Consider the following 19,833-nt stretch of genomic DNA (forward strand, 5'->3'; position numbering starts at 1 on the left):
AAGATTCTGGTTGAGTGCAATTCTGCTGCTGCTGATGGCCCACAGTGCCACATGGTTGCCCAGTCTTGAGTTGCTAGAACGGTTCGAAATTGATCCCATTTTGCATGGTGATAGTGTCACACAACACGATGGAGGGGATCTCCACAGTGAAGATGGGACTTTGTCTCAACAAGGGCTGTGCAGTAGTTGCTCCTACCGATACTGTCACGGACATCTGCGACAGGCAGTTTGGTGAGGATAAGGTAAGTATGTTTTTCCCTTTTGTTGGTTCCCGCACCAAATACTGCAGACCAAGTCTAGCAGCTATGCCTTTTAGGACTCAGCCAGGTCGATCTGTAGTGCTGCTACCAAGTCACTCTTGGTGATGGACATTGAAGTCCCCCACCTAGAATACATTCTGTGCCCGTGCCACCCTTCGTGCTTACTTGATGTGGTATTTAACATGGAGGAGTACTGATTCATCAGCTGAGGGGCAATGATACTTGATAATCAGCAGGAAGTTTCCTTGTCAATATCTGACCTGATGCCATGAGGCTTCATGGAGTCCAGAATCGATATTGGGGACCCCCAGGGCAACTCCTTTCCAACTGTATACCACTGTGCTGCCACCTCTGCAAGGTCTGTCTTGCCGGTGGGACAGAACATACCCAGGGATAGTGATGGTAGTGTCTGGGACATTATCTGTGAGATATGATTTCGAGAGTATGACTATGTCAGGCTGTTGCTTGAGTAGTCTATGAGACAGCTCTTCCAATTTTGGCACTAGCCCCAAATGTTAGTAAGGAGGACATTAAAGGATCGACAGGATTGAGTTTGCTGTTGTTTCCGGTGTCTCAGTCGATGCTGGGTGGTCTGTCCAGTTTCATTGCTAGTGGAAACATCCTCCTGGTATCTACCCTATCAAGGCCTCTCAGGATCTTAAATGTTTCAATAAGATCACACCTCATTCTTCTAAACTCCAGTGTGTATAGGCCCAACCTGTTCAACCTTTCTTCGAGATAAGCCCCTCATCTCAGGAATGAGTCAAGTAAACCTCAGAACTGCTTCTAAAGCAATTATATCTTTTTTCAAATATGGAGACCAAAACTGCGCACAGTGCTCCAGATGTGGTCTCACCAAGGCCTTAATACAGCTGCAGTAAAACTTCCCCACTTACATATTCAATTTCCCTTGCACTAAATGTCAATATTCCATTTACCTTCCTAATCACTTGCTGTACCTGCATACTAACTTTTCCTCATTCATGTGCCAGAACACCCAGATCCCTCTGTACCACTGAATTCTGCAATCTCTCCACTTAAATAGCATACTGCTTTTTTGTTCTTCCTGCCAAAGTGGACAAATTCATATTTTCCCACATTATACTTAATCTTCAATACCAAATATTCTACCGATTCACTTACCCTGTCTATATCCCTGTTGTAGACACTCTATCTCCTCTTGATATCTTACTTTCCCTACCTATTTTGATGTAATTGGCAAATTTAGCTACCATACTTTCGGTCCCTTCATCCAAATCATTGATGTAGATTGTAAAAAGTTAAGGCCCCACCACTGATCCCTGTGGCACTCCACTTGTTGCAGTTTGCCAACCTGAAAAGACCCATTTGTCCTTACTCTCTGCTTCCACGCTGATATGTTACCTCCTACACCATGTAATCTTTTCTTGTGTGTAACCTTTGATGTGGGTCCTCATCAAATACCTTCTGGAAATCAAAGTACACCACATCTACAGCTTCCCCTTTATCCAACTTGCTTGTTACTTGGTCAAAAAACTCTAATAAATTAGCTAAGTTTCCCTTTCACAGACCCATGTTGACCTCTGCTTGATCAAATTAGGATGTCCTAAGTGTCCTGCTCTAACCTCCTTAATAATGGATTTTAACAGCTTCCCTATGACATTTGTTAGGCTAATTGGCCTGTAATTTCCTGCTTTCTGTCTCTCCTTTCTTGAACAAAGGTTTTACATGAGCTACTTTCCAATCCACTGGGACCCTTCCAGAATCTTAAGAATTTTGGAAGATTATAGCCAAGGCATCTACTATCTCTGCAGCCTCTTCTTTTAAGACCCTAGGATGCAGGCTGTCTGGTCCTGGGACTTGTCAGCCTTTAGGTCTAAAATATTTTACCTTTTGAAAGGAGATTTGTGAAAGGGTGCCTTTTCAATGTGTACAAAGTGCATAAATAGAGCAGAAAAAGTAAATCTGGAGAAATACTTCAATTTTAACCATGATGACAGGGCAACACATTTCAGTATAATCTGGGAAAAGGCAAGTTCAGGACTCCAATCATAGAAATATACAGCACAAAGAGACCATTCGGGCCACTGTGCCTATACCAGCACTTTGAAAGAGCTATCCAGCTTGTCTCATTGCCCTGCTCTCCTAAAGCTCTAAAAGTTTCTCCTTTCAAAGTATATTCCCAATTACCTTTTGAAGGTCACTTTTGAATCTGCTTCCTCTATGGTGTAGTGGTATTGTCGCTGGATGAGTAATCCAGAGACCCAGGGTAATCCTCTGGGCCCAGGTTGGAATCCTGCCATGGATGGAATTTGAATTCACTAAAAATTTGGAACTAAAAGTTCATGAATCCATGACCGTGAAACTATTGTCGATTGTTGTAAAAACCCATCCAATTCACTAATGTCCTTTAGAGAAGGAAAATTGCGGCCTTTACCTGTCTGGCCTACATATTACTCCAGACCAACAGCAATGTGGTTGGCTCTTAAATGCCCTCTGAGCAAGGTCAGTTGAGGATGGGCAATAAATGCTGGCATAGCCAGCGATGCCCACATCCCATGAATAAATTGCCATAATCCACACCTTGCTTTAGTATTCTGTGCCTCTATTTATGAAGCCAAGAATCCCATATGCTTTTTTTTTACATTGTGTCTCTTCCTTCTCAAAATGCATCACTTCACACTTCTCCACATCAAATTTCAACTGCCATGTGTCTGCCCATTTCACTCGTCTGTTTGGTTCCTCTATAAAGTTGCTGGAATTGTCCTCGTTGTCTAGTACATTTTCTAGCTTCGTGTCAGCTGTAAACTTTGAAAGTATGCCCCTTTGCTCAATTCCAGGTCGTTAAAATATACCAAAATAGCAGTAGTCCTAACACTTCAGTCCACAAAACAACATTTTACCACTAATCCCTGCTTTCTGTCTCAGTTGATTTTATATCATACTGCCACCTCCCCCTTTAATCACATGGCTTCAGGAAACATGTTTCCCACAGCAAATGTAACTTGGAATGGCCATCTAGGCAGGATGACAGAAATTGTAATTTTGTAATAGGATGTTCAGCCTGAATAGTCCATGTTATTTATCCTTCATATAAGCAGTGGCTCTGTTCCCTTATACCTTTATCTCTCCTGCCTTCAACCACCTCTCTAACCTCTTAAATGCTGATGTGTTCTCCACTTCAATCACTAATTCAAATAGTGCATTCCAACAGCTGACAATCTATTGTAATCACATTTCTCTCGCAGTCAGTCCTAAATGTCTCATTTTCAATGTTTTACCTGTGCCCCTTGTTCTGGGTGCCTCCATCACTGGAAACTGACTGAAACTACCCTCCCTTATCCCTTTATAAATTTTAACATTGTTACCTAATCACCTGTTTTCTAATGAAAACAGTTCCAGGACTATGATACTGAAGACAAAATTTCTACAATCATTCTGAGACCTTGTTAGAGATTATGATGGGAAGGTGTTGAGTTCCAATGAAAGGAGGAACCAAATGGCCTTCCTCACCAGTATTAATTGTTTTGGTTACGTTTTCTCTTTATTGGTACAAGTTTGATAATAGGGCTGTCAAAGGAGACTGTATAACTGCAAGTCTGAATTGGAACTGCTATGATAGAGATGTGACCACTTCACAAATTGAGCAATTGTGTTTTTTTTTGCTTTTACTAGTGTACAAACTTGACAAATGGCTACTATTTAACTGTCAGACTAAGCTCACATTTTTATTTTTTAAATATTTTGCAAGTTTTGGTTTTGTTAATTTTTGGAGGGTAATTAAGTGTACACAGTTTTTGTCTAGGAGGAGTTATAATTCTTGTGCATTAATGACCTGCTTTTTAAAAGGAGCTTTTACAACTGGTCATGGGCACATTTTTCCAATGTTTCCTTTAAAAATATTTCTATTTCTCTTGGAATTGTTCATTTAGACTAATTCCATTGATGATCCTAAAAGGCTTTATTTTTGAACTGTGATTACATTGACCTTAAATTATGAGTTTTTGGGAGGTATTATAGAAAGGACATTTTATCATTAAGTTGTCCTTTTTTTGCAAAAAAAAACTCCCATCTTGTGTTGCAAAGAAATCTGCAGACGCCTCAGCTCAGTGATGCAATTTTTTTTAAAGCATGAAAAGAGTTGATGAAATTCCACTATCAGTCCTGAACCAATATGCAAAATATCTTGATGGAAATCAAATAGCTATTATGTTTTCATTTCCATTCCTGCGTATTTGCTTAATGAAGAATAGAAAGATCAGACTGCTTGGCTGTGCCTGTTTGACTTGATAACCAAGCAAGGCTTCCAGCAATCCGCAGAAATGATGCCACTAGTCAAATCAGTCTTAAGTGCTGGCTTAATTTTATCTGGGAAACACGGAGCTGTGAAGCTGTGCAAGCAGAGATGAGCGTATTGCTATTTCATTTACATGGGATGGCTCTTTATCAGCCGCCAATTGTTTCAGAATATTATCAGGAATTCTTTTAATTGCAGTCAAGCTGAAATTAACAGAATTAGAAAAATTACCTTCTCTTGCTTGGAGCCTCTTTATTCATGGATATTGTTTTGCGCTATGTACAGATTACTAGCTGTTTTGTTCTCTTGCTGTAAATATATATGCCTACAGTCACTGTTGAGCTAAAGGCAACAAATTATTGAAGTAACAGAAAATTCATGAATGTGCAAAAATATTCTGAATCCTTAGAAGATCAAGTTCACTTGGCAGTTTCTTGGAAAAATATGCTCCATGTTTATTCAGTGTTTAAACTTAGATGTTTTATTTAATTTTCTCCTTTAAAGTTATGTCTTCATATTTGTGTGATAAGAATTTGCCTCCCATTCAAAGACTGATTTTGCACCTGATCTTATGGAACATTTTGAATTTGACAGGGATCCATCCCATGATTGGACATTCAGCATGAGTTAGTTGATATATGACGGCATAGAGGTAAAGTGCCCCAGACATTCCTGCTACCACAGGAAGAGCAAAAAGTGCTGATGCTAATAATATTCTAAGTGACTACTACTCTTGATGCAGAAGAAGCATATGGATGAGTGGTTTTTACAAAGTAGTGTACTGTACCAATAGAATGATGAAATGACTACCCTTTTGGCAGAAGCATTGTGTAAATGTAATGGTAATAGGGCGAAGGAATTGAAAATCAAGACCATATTGCTGTTATAATGTATTCTTTCTCTTAAACACTTAAAAGTTATTTTTGTGGTTCAGTTGGAATTCCAAAAAGATAAGCCAAAAAATGTAGCAGAGAAAAGGATATAATAACCATGTATTTTACAAATTAAAGGATTAGTAACAATGCACTGTGCGTGTGTGTGTGTGTGTGTGTATATATATATATATATATATATATATAATAGCTTTGAGAACTGGGAAGTTTTTTATTTGCCATGCCCTTAAACTCAAATTATTGTACTTTTAGTCTCAATTGCCTTCTTTTGGATTGATGAGAAAGGATAGGTTGAATGACCTTGATCTGGATGCATTGAGCTGCAGATCTTGAGCAAAAATTTGAGCTAGACATTGGATTCCAATATAGCCTTCCAATTCACTTACATTTCTGTAGATTCCCCTGTTTTTATCATTATTCAGCTGTATTTATTTGAATCAAACATTGATGCACACGAATGTTATTGTCACGTGTGAGTAAGCTACTCTTAGGACAAGCTATTTTTTGTGAGACCTCTGAGAATTAATCAACAGCAGACCTCTTTTTGATTCTTCTAAAACAGCAACAATAACTCTCATTTATATAGTTTAACATAGTAAAACATCCCAAAATGCTTCACAGAAGCATTATCAGACAGAATTTGACAGTGAGCTACATGAGTTATTATCAAGTGATCAAAAACTTAGTCATAGAGAGAGGTTTTAGGAAGTGTTTTAAGGAAGAGAGAGAGTGAGGTGGAGAGGTTTCTGGAAGGAAATTCAGCGTTTCGAGTCATGACAACTGAAGGCATGGCCACCAGTGGAGGGGCAAAGGAAGTCAGGGATGCATGAGACACCATGATTGGAGAGCGCTTAGAAAGTTGTAGGACTGAAAGAGGTTACAGATATAGGTTGTTGCAAGGCAATGGAATAATTTAAAGAATAAGGATGAGGATTTTAGAATTTGAGGCATTGCTAGACCAGGAACTAATGTGATTCAATGAGAGAAAGGGACAAGGCAAAATGAGTCAACAGGTGGGCAGCACAGTTTTGGATTAGCTCAAATGAGCAAAATGGGGAAGATGAGAGACCAGCAAGGAGAACATTAGAATAGTTGAGCCTGGAGGTAACAAAAACATGGATGATGGTTTTAGCAACAGATGAGTTGAAGTAGGTATTGAGACAGGTGATTATTGCTCAGTACAGTCTTGGTGGTGGATTGGATATAGGGTTGGACCCGAGATTGTGAATAGCCTGGTTCAGCCTCAGTCACACAGGCAGATATTGGAATTGGTAGCTACGAAATGGAGTTTATGGTATGGGCCAATATCCAATGGATTTGGTCTTGTCAGCATTTAATTGGAGTGCATTTTTGCTCATTCATTTCTGGTTGCCAAACAAGAAGCATGACAGATCAGAGGCAATGGAGGGATCAAGAGAGGTGATGATAAGGTAGAGCTATGTGTCTTCAGTATACATCTGGAATTTGACATGTTCATGCTCAGCTGTAGAATTTTAGTTTTGAGACAGTGAAATAACTTGTGCTGATGAGTACAATTTTTTAATGTTTGATCCAGTCATTTTGTTGATGTATGGTAAATTTTAGTTTCTGTGTTGTAATCTGTCAGACAGTGGAAAATGAATTACTAGGCATCACCTCGGAGGCATTGTACAAGCCTTCCTGGACCAGGATGTCACAGAAGAGCAGGATGGATTCACTTCATGACAGAGATTATGCTAACGCTGCATATGTTGCGAGTGGAGCAGACTGTTTTGATATTTATATAGCAATCTGAGTAAAATTAGATCAAAAAATTATATGCAATGAGATCAAATCATATGATCATTAATGGCTGAGTTTAATGCAGATAAATACCAGTGCATTGACTTGGCACAATAATACTGGAAACACATTATGTCCGTTGAACAACTCTCTATTGGTGACTGATGGAATATGTGGGTTTTCAAGAAGTGTAAAGCAATAACTCAAACTATTGTCTTGAACTGTTTATTTGTTCTAAAGCATGATGAAATTGCTAATACATAGGACATTAGATTGTTTTCATATTTAGCATATGTTTCAATAAACTACAGGTGGATGTTCAATTCACAATAAATCTAGGTTAAATATGATTTTGTTTTCTCCTCATGTATATTTTGCATATATTTAGACATTTATCATCAGAGCTGGTGGGATCACAACAAGCATTATCGGGCCCTACTCTCCTGTGTTTAATATCCAAGATAATCTTTGGCCTGTTTTCTCCACCATAAGCTCCTTAAATCCTTTCTCATGCGCCCTCCACCCTCGTCTTCAACAAGAAGTGTGAGCTGCCTTGACCATTTGGCTGCTTCTGTCACATCACCACCTTCCCTCCACCCCACTATATCTCTCAACCTGCATTCTACGTTAGTTCCGTCTCCTATTCCTATCTCCCTTTATGCTCCCTGAGTGCCTGCTGCCCATGAGGTTCCCCTCGCTTGCTCTTTTAACCCTATTCCCACTAAACTGGCTATGAAACAACTTCCTTTCCAATCCCCTATGCCATCTGACATTGTAAACTCTCAAATGATGCTGTCCCCTTCACTTTCAAGTCTGTCATCATCATCACCTTTATTTAAATAAAACTCTCAACCTTGTGTCCTTGAAAGTTATCAACCCTTTTTCAATCTCCCTCACTTCCATATCCTCAAACAGGTTGGTGGCTTCTAAATCCATGCCCATTTTTCCCCAAGCTCCATTCCCCATCACAAATATCATGTTCTCCTACCTCAGTATCATAGTTGTTCTCTGCCCCATCATTCAGCATATCAACTGTTGAATTTCTCATCTGTGCTTGTCATTTCCTGGCTTGATTCTTCCAATGATCACCTGGCTGCCTCCAATGCTCCATTCTGCAGAAGCTTGAACTCGCCCAAAGCGCTGCTTTATGTATCATAGCCTGCATCATGGTACACACCATCGAGCTCACTCATCATGCATATGGATGCTAATCAAGAGTAGGTTTTAAATTCTCATGCTCCTATTTGAAGCCTTTCCCCTCTACCTTGGTAACCCCCTCCAACTCTATATCCCTCAAGAATCCTGCATTATTCCTCTGACAAATTAGTTAGTTCCTTGGCTCCAATATTGACCAAATACGTTCAGGTGCTAAGTCCCTCCTGAAAAATTTTGCAACTGTCCCTCGTTGGGGCCCCATGCCCTTGTTTGAAGGCCCCCACCCCCATTGTTGGGGAGGTGTCCTCCCCTCCACCCTCATAGGAGACTCCCCCCACCTGTGCTTATTGGGAGGGGGCTTCTCCCCACAGCCTTTGTGGGATGGGGAAGGGGGGTCTCCTCCCCATCCCACACTTGTGGAACGTGGGGTTGGTCGCCTCCCTACACTGCCATTGTGGGATGGGCGGGGTGTCTTCCCCACCCCACCCTTATGGGATGGTGGGGTCACCATCCCCACCTGCCCTTTTTGGGTCGATTGTGTGGTCTCTCCTCTTTCCACTCCACCATGTCCTCGTTGGAGAGACACCCCCCCCAATGTCTTCGTTAGGGTGTGCCTCCCCCCCACTCCCATTGTTGGGGAGGTCTCCTCCCCTCCACCCTCATAGGGGACTCCCCCCATCTGTGCTTATTGGGAGGAGGCTTCTCCCCACAGCCTTTGTGGGATGGGGAAGGGGGGTCTCCTCCCCATCCCACACTTGTGGAACGTGGGGTTGGTCGCCTCCCTACACTGCCATTGTGGGATGGGTGGGGCCTCTTCCCCACCCCACCCTTATGGGATGGTGGGGTCACCATCCCCTCCTGCCCTTTTTGGGTCGATTGTGTGGTCTCCTCTTTCCACTCCACCATGTCCTCGTTGGAGAGACCCCCCCCCCCCACCAATGTCTTCATTAGGGTGTGCCCCCCCCCTCCCAAGTCCTTGTTGGGGGAGTGGCCTCCCTTCCCCCCTGTCCTTGTTGTGTGGGGAGCTCTGGGGTTGTCGTTGTCTCCTCCCTGTCCTAGGTGGGGGGGGGTGAATTTTCTTACCCCCTGTCCTCGAGGGTGGGGGTGGGTCTTCTGCCCCTCCTGCCCTCGTCGATTGTTCGGGAGGGAGGTTCTCTTCCCCACCCCTCCCAACCTCGTTTAGGGGGAGGTCTCTTCCTCTTGCACCCTCGTTGGAGGTGGGTCTCCTTCACTCCCCCCCCACACCACCACCACCACAAGCTACCGTTTGTGGGGTAGGCTCCTCCCCTGTCCCCCTGCCATTGTTGGTGGGGCATCCTTTACAGCCCACCCCCACCCATGGCCCTGCTTCTCCCCCTCTCAGCTTTGGTTTGGCTGAAATTCAATATTGGCCATTGCGTTTATGAAGTTTCTCGGGATGTCTTCCTTTGATACATGTGCCTTGGACTTCTATAGTGTTGTTAAGCACCTGGGTTATACAATGTATTCTAGTACTGGTACAGAATAAACTAGCCTTGTCTTGGGAACTTTCAAGCATTGAGGCTGAACTCCATTACATGTTCTGATTGATTTTATTGAAGTAAAAGCACAGTTTGTACAGTTTAGACGTGTATTTGGAGGAAAACCTTTCTGCAATAAAATCTGTAACCGTTTCCTATGAATGCATATTAAAGTTTAATTTCATTGACCATGCTCACAAAATACACATTTACATTCCTTTTTGAGATAGAATTGCTTCAGCACTGGTTGTTCCCACTTTATATTTTAGACTTCTAAATTTGAATTTCATTCTATCTGCTTTCCTTACCTTGTCTGGCCTACATGTGACTAGTCCCACTGCGATGTGGTTGGCTCCTAAATGCCCTCTGAATTAGGGCAACTAAGGATGGGTAATAAATGTTGGCCTGGCCAGCGACACCCACATCCCTTGAACGAATAATAAATAAAAATAATAAATTTTTAGCTCAAGGAATATGCAGTTCATCCAAGACTGGACTTTGGACATGCAGTTTGGCAACACAAAGTGAGTGGAATGGGCTAGTGAGAAATGGAGTGGTAGAGGCAGAGGTAAGGGCTTAGAGATGGGAGTAGATAATCTTTATGATGGGGAGGATACAAGGCCAGCTCAGCTTGAGGTTGAATAGGACTTTGAAGTTTATCTTCATACCTTTCTGTAATAAATATTGCCCCATTGACCACAGATCCTATGCCTCTTCCCCTACCTCAGCCCATTTGTTGTAGACACCTTCGGTCATGCTTCCATCTTCAGACTTAACTGTTCCAGTGTTGCTTTGCTTTGCCTCCCACTACGAAACCTCTGAGCAAACTTGCTCATTCAAAACTCTGTTGCCCATATCCTATCCTATACCAAGTCCCATTTGTCCATCGCTTTTGTCGTTGTTGATCTACATTAGCTTCCTTCTCCCGAGTGCCATGTAAAATTCTCATCCTTGTGTGTTAATTCTGGTCCCTCTGTACCTGTGTGACCACCTGCACCATTATACCCTTTCTTCAAACTCTCTGTCCATTGATTCTGACCCTCATGCATTTCCCACCTTGCCCTTTTCCCTACTTAGGCCCCACATTCTGAAATTTTCTCTAAACCCATATATCTCTCTACCTCTTTTCCATCTTTCAGACCCTCCTGAAAGCTCACCTCTTTGACCAAGTGTTTGGCTGCCATTTCCTAATATCCCTACCTGTACTTTGATTTAGACTCCTTATTTAGACATATGAATTTGTGAAACACCTTGCGATGTTTTTCTGATTTAAAGGCACTCCATAAATGTATGTTATTGTTATTACTCTATATTGAAGTATGTATCAGTTTATTACACATTCTGATGCTCTGAAACAGTGCCTTTACATGTTTTTTGTCAGTTTTATTTTCTGTTTGACTGCCTTGAATATTTTTTTCATTCATTCACCGGATGTGAGCATCGCTGGCTTGGCCAGCATTTATTGCTCATCCCTAGTTGCCCTTGAGAAGGTGGCGGTAAGCTGCCTTCTTGAACCGCTACAGTCCATGTGTTGTAGATACACCCACAGTGCTGTTAGGAGGGGAGTTCCAAGATTTTGACCCAGCGACAGTGAAGGAACGGTGATATATTTCTAAGTCAGGATGGTGAGTGACTTAGAGGGGAACTTCCAGGTTGGTGGTGTTCCCATGTATCTGCTGCCCTTGTCCTTCTAGATGGTAGCAATCATGGATTTGGAAGGTACTGTCTCAGGAATCTTGGTGAATTCCTGCAGTGCATCTGTAGTGGTACGCTCAATTGCTGCTGTGCTTTGGTGGTGGAGTGAGTGAATGTTTGCGTATGTGGTGCCAGTCAAACGGGCTGCTTTGTCCTGGATTGTGTCAAGCTTCTTGAGTGTTGTGAGGGCTGCGCTCATCCAGACAGTATCCAGGGTATTCCATCGCACTCCTGACTTGTGCCTGGTAGATAGTGGACAGGCTTTGGGGAGTCAGGAGGTGAGTTACTCGTCATAAGATACCTAGCCTCTGACCTGCTCTTGTAGCCACAGTATTTATATGGCTAGTTCAGTTCAGTTTCTGGTCAATGGTAACCCCCAGGATGTTGATAATGGGGAATTCAGTGATGGTAATGCCATTGAACATCAATGATTCTCTCTTGTGGAGATGGTCATTGCCTAGCACTTGCATGGTGCGAAAGTTACTTGCCAGTTATCAGCCCAAGCCTGGATATTGTCCAGGTCTTGCTGCGTTTGGACATGGACAGCTTCAGTATCTGAGGAGTCGCAAATGGTGCTGAACATTGTGAAATCATCAGCGAACACCCCTACTCTGACCTTATGGAAGGAAGGTCATTAATGAAGCAGCTGAAAGTAGTTGAGCCTAGGACACTACCCTGAGGAACCCTTGTAGTGATGTCCTGGAGCTGAGATGACTGACCTCCAGCAACCACAACCATCTTCCTTTTTGCTAGTTATGACTCAACCAGTGGAGAGTTTTCCCCCTGATTCCCATTGACTCCAGTTTTACTCAGGCTCCTTAATGTCACACTTGGTCAAATGCTGCCTTGATGTCGAGGGCAGTCACTCTCGCCTCACCTTGGGAGTTCAACTCTTTTGTCCATGTTTGAATCAAGGCTGTTGTGAGGTCAGGAGCTGAGTGGCCCTGGCGGAACCCAAACTGGGCATCAGTGAGCAGGTTATTGTTAAGCAAATGCCGCTTGAAAGCACTGTTGATGATCCCTTCCATTAATTTATTGATGATGGAGAGTAGACTGATGGGGCGGCAATTCACTGAGTTGGATTTGTCTGCTTTTTGTGTACAGGATGTACCTGGGTAATTTTCCACAAAGCTAGGTAGATGCCAGTGGTGTAGCTGTACTGAAACAGCTTGGCTAGGGTTGTGGCAAGTTCTGGAGCACAAGTCTTCAGCACTATTGCCAGAATGTTGTTAGGGCTTATAGCCTTTAAACTATCCAGTACCTTCAGCCATTTCTTGATATCATGAGGCATGAATTGAATTGGCTGAAGACTGGCATCTGTGGTGCTGGGGACCTCCAGAGGAGGCCGAGATGGATCATCCACTCAGCACTTCTGGCTGAAGATTGTAGCAAATGCTTCAGCCTTATCTTTTGCACTGATGTTCTGGGTTCCCCCATCATTGAGGAAGGGGATATTTGTGGAGCCTCCAACGTGTGTAAGTAATTTTCCCTGCTCCCATAAATCTTTGTTGTAAGCACATTTCTTGCTGACTTCTTGGTTGTTTGTTCTAGATCCAACATCAGCGTAACAAGTACTGTTTGTGATCCAGTATCTGGGCATGCTGAAAACTAGGGATTTTTTTTTTGTTGAATTCAGAAAAGTTAGCCAAGTCATATGTACCTGATTAGGGCTTTTAAAATGTTTTATGAAATACGTTTCTCCCACAGACATGATAACTGTGTACATTCTGCATTATAATTTGTAGATTGATGCCACTATACGTTATACACTTTGTAGATGCCAGCTTTTTCCAGTTAGTGTGAGCCTCACTTGTGTGTCAGCAGGTGGTGGATTCAAACCAATTCCAAGACTGAGTGTATCTATTAAGCTGACTATGCATGAATATTTGAAAAGAAAAATGGGAATAGAGCATCAAACACATGGAGTCTGTCCCATCCAGACATCTACACAGTATCAATTTAGGAATTTCTCTCCAACCTCTCCTTCAATCATGCAAGATTTTAAAGACCATGCTAAGACCACTTATGGATATTCCTATTTACAGCTACTCTACAATCTATCACACATTGAAATGTCTTCTGCTTGTGCATCTCCCTTTTGATGGACTGCAGTGAAGGTCTCCCTACCTCCTTGGAAAAACTGGTTCAAAAAAAGCAATAATTCTGTGAAAAAATACTCTAGAAGTACTTAAACCTTTATTAATAGCCTGTATTTTGCATAAGTATGAAAGTGAGGCTATCAGCACTTGCTGTGTAACTATGGAATAAATTGGATGCAAGCTTCCTGAGTCTACAGCTGTGCAGTTAAATGCTGAAACCCAAACTTTGCTGTTCAGTTTCTGCTGTTCCTCCACAAACTGCATTACACTGGTAATTCTCTATTAGACTGGATATTGAGATCCAGATAAGACCATGAAATTGCTCTACTTACACACTAGATTCCTACTGATCACACCAGAAAGGGCTTGATTTTGTTCATTCAATTGTAGGTAAATTTTTAATGGTGTGATAAGCCTTAATTACTGCCAAACAACTTCTCTGGGCCAGAAAACATAATTTTATAAGTATGGAGTCTCACTTCCAGAATATAATTATAGTAGGAAATTTTAAAATAACCATTTTTATGTTTTCTTTCTGCTCTCTTATCTCTCGCTCTCTCTCTCCCAATCCCACATTTCTTTCCCTTCCTTTATTTTGCTTTCTATACATGATTTTACACTGCGTTAAATATTCTATTTTAGATTTCCTGGTTTAGACTCTGTTCCTCAGTCAGGGTTGATCTGGTGGTTGATGCATGCAATTGCAAGCTCTGCTCACACATGACTTAGAGGGTGCTCTGCTGAAAAGGTCTCTAAATACCATTTGGTGACCATTCAGAAGCCCTCAAATTCTGTAGGCAGCTGTAAGTATGACCAATAACGAGCATAGTTCTTCACCGCTGACTGTAAAATCCAGCCACACTACCTGTTCCTTTTATCCCTATCTATTTCAAGTAATCTATCTAACAAGATAGAATCTATTCCCTTCATCCTTTTAAAAACATTTCTAAAAATGTTCTTGGGATGTGAGTGTTACCGGCAATATCAGCATTTATTCTCTATCCCTAATTGCCCTTGAGCAGGTGGTGGTGAGCCGCTGACTTGAACCACTGCAACCCATGTGTCTAAGACCAACCACAGTGCTATGAGGAAGGGAGTTCCAGGATTTTGACCCAGTGACAGTGATGTATTTCCAAGTCAGGGCGCTGCGTGACTTGAAAGAAGTGGCATTCCCAGCATCTGCTGCCCTTGTTATTCTAGGTGGCAGAAGTCACAGATTTGGGAAGTGCTGTTGAAGGAGTTTTACTGCCTTCCTGTGGTGCACCTTGTAGATGGTACACACTGCTGCCACTGTGTATCGGTGGTCAAGGGAATGAATGTTCAGTACCCACAGAAATTTTTAATTATGATCAGGTCAAAAATTTGTTTTGTTTTACTGAAACAGCGAAATTAAACAGTGAAGGGTTATTTTACTAGTTGATGAATCAGTCACAAGAGGCATAGATTGAACATCATCACTAGAAAAGCACAGGAGCTAGTTCACCGTTTTTCTTTACGTTAGAATATTAAATGTTTCCCACAAGTTATCTAAGCAGACATAATGTAATTGAAATTGATTTGAATAAGTGTTCTGAAAGGAATGACATAAGTAAGATAGAATATGAGATTAGAGTGGATGGGGATAATTTTAATCTCCTCCACACACACACACACACACACACACACACACCCTGCCCCCCCCGCCTTTTACCCACTCACCCCCCTCAAAAAAAATGGGTGGGTTTTGTTTGGATGGGACACAAAAAAAATTCAAAATATCAAACCCAACTTTGAGCCACCATTTCTGGTCTCAATGGAGTTGGGATAAGGGGCAGATTGTTCATTTAAATATTATAATGAGGCTGCGTGCCTCAAATTTAATCTTCATTTTAATTTTAATTCGGATAAAGCGGGCCTGTAAAATTTGGCAGGACCTGAGGAAACAGTGTTCTTACAGGTTCCCGAAATGCAAAACAATCAGCCCCTTTCCCTCTCTGTCTCCAAACTCAATGGGGCCTATGGCTGCAGTTGAAGAACTCAGACTAGCCCAAGCACAATGACTTGCATGATGGCCTCTTGTGCTCCAATTTTTAAAGTTCCAAGTTAAACTGACACATTTTATGTTCCATGCATGTAATACCACCTCTTAAGTGTGAGAAGTTTGATCCTTAACTCTACATAAATTGCTTGTATTTCTATGTCTTGGTCAGTTTTTATCTCTGATTTTAAAAATGTAATGCAACTTTGAGTCTATATATGGAATTCCTTTGAAATCAGTGCTTTTTCTGTAAACATCTTGCCCTAAAAGTTTTGTTTTCCTCAGTGCTGTTAAATTGCAATTTATGATCAAACAATCTATCTGAAGGTAGCAATGCATGGATAAATCGACTAATGTCAAACAGGTAACTGTTCTGATCAAGTAGTGGTATGGTCACTGGACTAGAATTCCAGAGACCCAGGGTAATTCTCTGGAGACCCGGGTTCAGATCCCACCACAGCAGATGGTGAGACTTGAATTCAATAAAAATCTGGAATTCAAAGTCTAATGAAACCATTGTTGTATCATCTCATGTAAAATAGTAAAAATTTTACTGTGCAGCAAGCCAGGCTAGCAAACTGGATTTCTGTTCAAATATTTTTGTACTATTTCCTAATGTTTTGTCGAGGTGGCATTACTTGAGAAATTGATATTCACTTCCTATTAAAAAATAATTAATATGCCACTTAAAACATTAAGTCTCAACCAGCATGGCAGAATGGATGAGCAATCATCTAAGTGTCCAACAATCAGCAACATTTTAACTCCTACAAGTGGCATTGATTCAGTGAACCAGTTCGTAATCTGCATCACTGTAGAAATGTACAGTTCCATGCAAACCCATATTTAACCATATTTTTATATTAATTCAACAATATGTGAAGAGCAAAGAACAAGTTGTATGTGGTGCGTGTGTATCAGTCAGCTGTGACTTTGCTTATTTGTTACCGTGTCAACCTTCTTGTCGTTGATAATCTTATCCTTCGTCTCCCGATGCATTCTCAACATATAAAGCATTTTTTAAAAAAGTGTTACTTGGGTTGTAGCTAAGCAACAACAACATGCATTTATATATCATCTTTAATGCAGTAACATATTCCAAGACACTTCACAAGGGCTTTATCAAACAAAATTTGACACTGAACCATAAAAATGGATATTAGGGCAGTTGAGCAAAAGCTTGGTTAAAGGGGTAGGTTTTAAACAGTGCCTTAAAAAAGGAAAGAGAAATACAGAGGCAGAGAAATGTAAGGAGGAAGTTTCAGAGCCTCAGTAGCTGAAAGCACAGTGCTAATGGTGGAATGATTAAAATCAAGGATGCACAAAAGGCTAGAATTGGATATGTGCGGATATCTCGGAGGCTCATAGAGCTGAAAAAGGTTGCAGGGTTTTGGAGGCATTTGAAAATAAGGATGAGTGTTTGAAAATTGAAATTCTTAAATGAGAGCCAGTGTAGATCAGTAAGCACGGGGATAACTGAACGGGACTTGGCATGAGTTAGGATATAGGCAGTAAAGATTTAGTTTAGCTTAAGTTTATGGCAGGAGGAACATGATTTTGAAATCATGCTGATTATCACCAAAATAAATGGGAGTAACATGTCCAGTGTTGTTGGTATACTAATGTTAAGAAGAAATAACATTTCTGCTGTATGAAATAAAGTCAATGCAGTAAATTGTCCTGAGATTACATGTTCCGTTGTGGGACCTAGCCAAGGATTCCGTGTTCCTCACTTTGCGCAATATGTCCATTAGTTTTATACCCAAAGAACAAATGTGTTGAAATAGCGGCAATAATTTTATTGTTTGATGAGTTAAATATGTAATAATGTTGCATTTTTTAATCTTTAAAAATGCATGATCCTGCAGTCCTTGTGTTCAAATATTGGAAACGCCTAATGTGAAACTGTGCCATACAAGTCAAGAACCTACAAGGTGTCATTTTCTGGATCATGAGTCAAGGTGAAAGTAGGGCTGCTATGATTACCCTGTCGGGCAAAGAAAGTAGTAATGGAGTCATTTATGTTTTTTGTTTTTAATTGCTACCTATGACTTCTGCTGGGAAGTGCATATTTATGAACATTGGATGTGAACAGGGTCAGGATTTGATGTGATGGCACCATTGGTCAAACAGCATGATAACACTCATTGTGCACACCCATGAAAAATGGCAGCAATCTTGGAATAAAACTTTTTTTTTCCCTATGACGACAGGAATATATCTGTTAAAGCAGCTTTTTAATCGGGAAACCGCACAAAGCTGACCAGTATCAAGTACTGCTTTTCTCCTCATCTCTCACAGCAGCCTTCCTGTTGATTGCAAAATAGATCTACCAAATCACATTTTGAAGTAATGAGAATTTTTAAACATATATCAAATGTTTTCAACTGTGAATTGGCAAATTTTGATGATCAGTTTTGCTATAATGACAAGGGAAACTTGACTTCTGTGTTTTGCATTGCGTCCTTTGAATGATGTATTTCTGGTTTTGAACCAAATACAGCATTGTGCCCTAATAAGAGTGGTAAGAGCATTTCTGCAACTATAGTAAATATATAGTTCTATATATAATTTATAAACTATAGTTCTGTCGAAGGGTCATGAGGACTCAAAACGTCAACTCTTTTCTTCTCCGCCGATGCTGCCAGACCTGCTGAGTTTTTCCAGGTAATTCTGTTTTTGTTTTTGTTTTGGATTTCCAGCATCCGCAGTTTTTTTGTTTTTATCTATAGTAAATAATGATCAAATTTGTTTAAATTAAGAAATAATGGCTCCCAAAAATGGAATTGGGTAAGCACCTGAAGGGAAAAATGTTTGCATGGTTACAGGGAAAGGACTAGGGAATGGGCCCAGCTAAATTGCTCTTGCAAAGAGTCGACATGGGCTCAACAGGCCAAATGATCACCTCCTGTAACCAGCCTGTGCTTCTATGATAAATGCCCAGCAAAATCTGTGCAGCTTCAAGCTCAGTAACTCCTCATTTGCTCTGTCCAAGGCTCTGGGTGTGTGGTATTGAGGATCAATATTCTTAACTTTAAATATTCAGAGCAATCTTAATCAAAATTAGTTATCAGATATGAAGGTTGTTATATGTATGACTCTACATACGTTATCCTGACGGAGGAAGATAAATTTTCCCAGGCGTCACACACCAGGTAGTGTACAGTTGAGGAAATTTAGAGTTTTTTCTTTGGGGTTAATTTTCTATAACTTTGGCAAAGAAAATACATTGCCATACAAAACTGTTAGCATCTAACACCTGTAATTATTTTCTCTGTTTTATAATCCTAATTCTGGCATTCAAAAATTCAGTTGTGTTGTCCTCTATTAATCAAGTTTACATAATCTGCTAATAAATATCTTCAGCTGAGAAGTTAGTACAAGCACAGGTGTGAAGTGCTCAGTGATTTCCTTCCGTGCTGTCAATTTTGTAATCGGGCATTACTGACTATATTTTTTGTGAAAATAATATTTTTCTTAACCTGATTTATATGGATCACCAGTTGTCATTATCAGTTCGTTAACTGAGGAAATTTAATGTTGAACCAAGGGAATCTCTCAGTTGCTGTTTTCTGGGTTTTCTCTGTGATTTATCAAAGGGATTTCTTTTGTTTAAAGGTTCCGTTGATGAAATGGAGGAAGGTGAGGAGAATCTAACTGATGACAACAATATGTCTGAAAGAGAAGCAATAGCTTCAAGCCACGATGAATCTGCAGACTGTGATACATCAAGTTCTTTTTATAGCGAAGGTAATTTGATGCTATAATTATCAATTTCATCTAATTTCTTACAAGTTGAGCTTCAGGACCACAGAAGTATCTGCTTGAAATCCAAAATGCTGCAATATTTAATATCCCTATGCTACATAGAGTATCAGAAAAAAAATTATAATAGTTTTGAAATGTAAACCAATGGATTTTTCAACTCCTATCTCCCTTGCTGGAGACTGATCTCTGCAACCTCTATAGTGTCCTTCTCACCATGCCTACAACTTCCTCCACATTGCCCTCCAAAATGCCTGTTTAGTTGCAAACATGTTAATTTGTCAAAATCAATCTATGAATTCTGCTTACATGTAGAGTGTATTGATTGGCAGTGCATGATGTATTTTATGTCTTAGGATGTGATAAAGAGAAACACATGGACTGTAAGCTAAGAAACATTTAACATAATTTGG

General features: G+C 40.8%; 1 protein-coding gene across 4 annotated transcripts in view; it reads left to right on the forward strand.

The window, feature by feature from the left end:
* The window catches only part of zfpm1 (zinc finger protein, FOG family member 1), a 233,757-nt gene that overhangs the window by 34,804 nt on the left and 179,120 nt on the right, over positions 1-19,833 (forward strand). For all 4 annotated transcript variants that reach the window (XM_041190956.1, XM_041190954.1, XM_041190957.1 and 1 more), the window contains one exon: positions 19,274-19,405. In XM_041190956.1, the coding sequence (XP_041046890.1) occupies positions 19,288-19,405 (118 nt within the window). In that variant the 5' untranslated portion in view covers positions 19,274-19,287. The remainder of the gene's footprint in view (positions 1-19,273; positions 19,406-19,833) is intronic.

Source organism: Carcharodon carcharias, chromosome 7 (genome assembly GCF_017639515.1).
Source record: "Carcharodon carcharias isolate sCarCar2 chromosome 7, sCarCar2.pri, whole genome shotgun sequence".
Classification (NCBI taxonomy): domain Eukaryota; kingdom Metazoa; phylum Chordata; class Chondrichthyes; order Lamniformes; family Lamnidae; genus Carcharodon; species Carcharodon carcharias.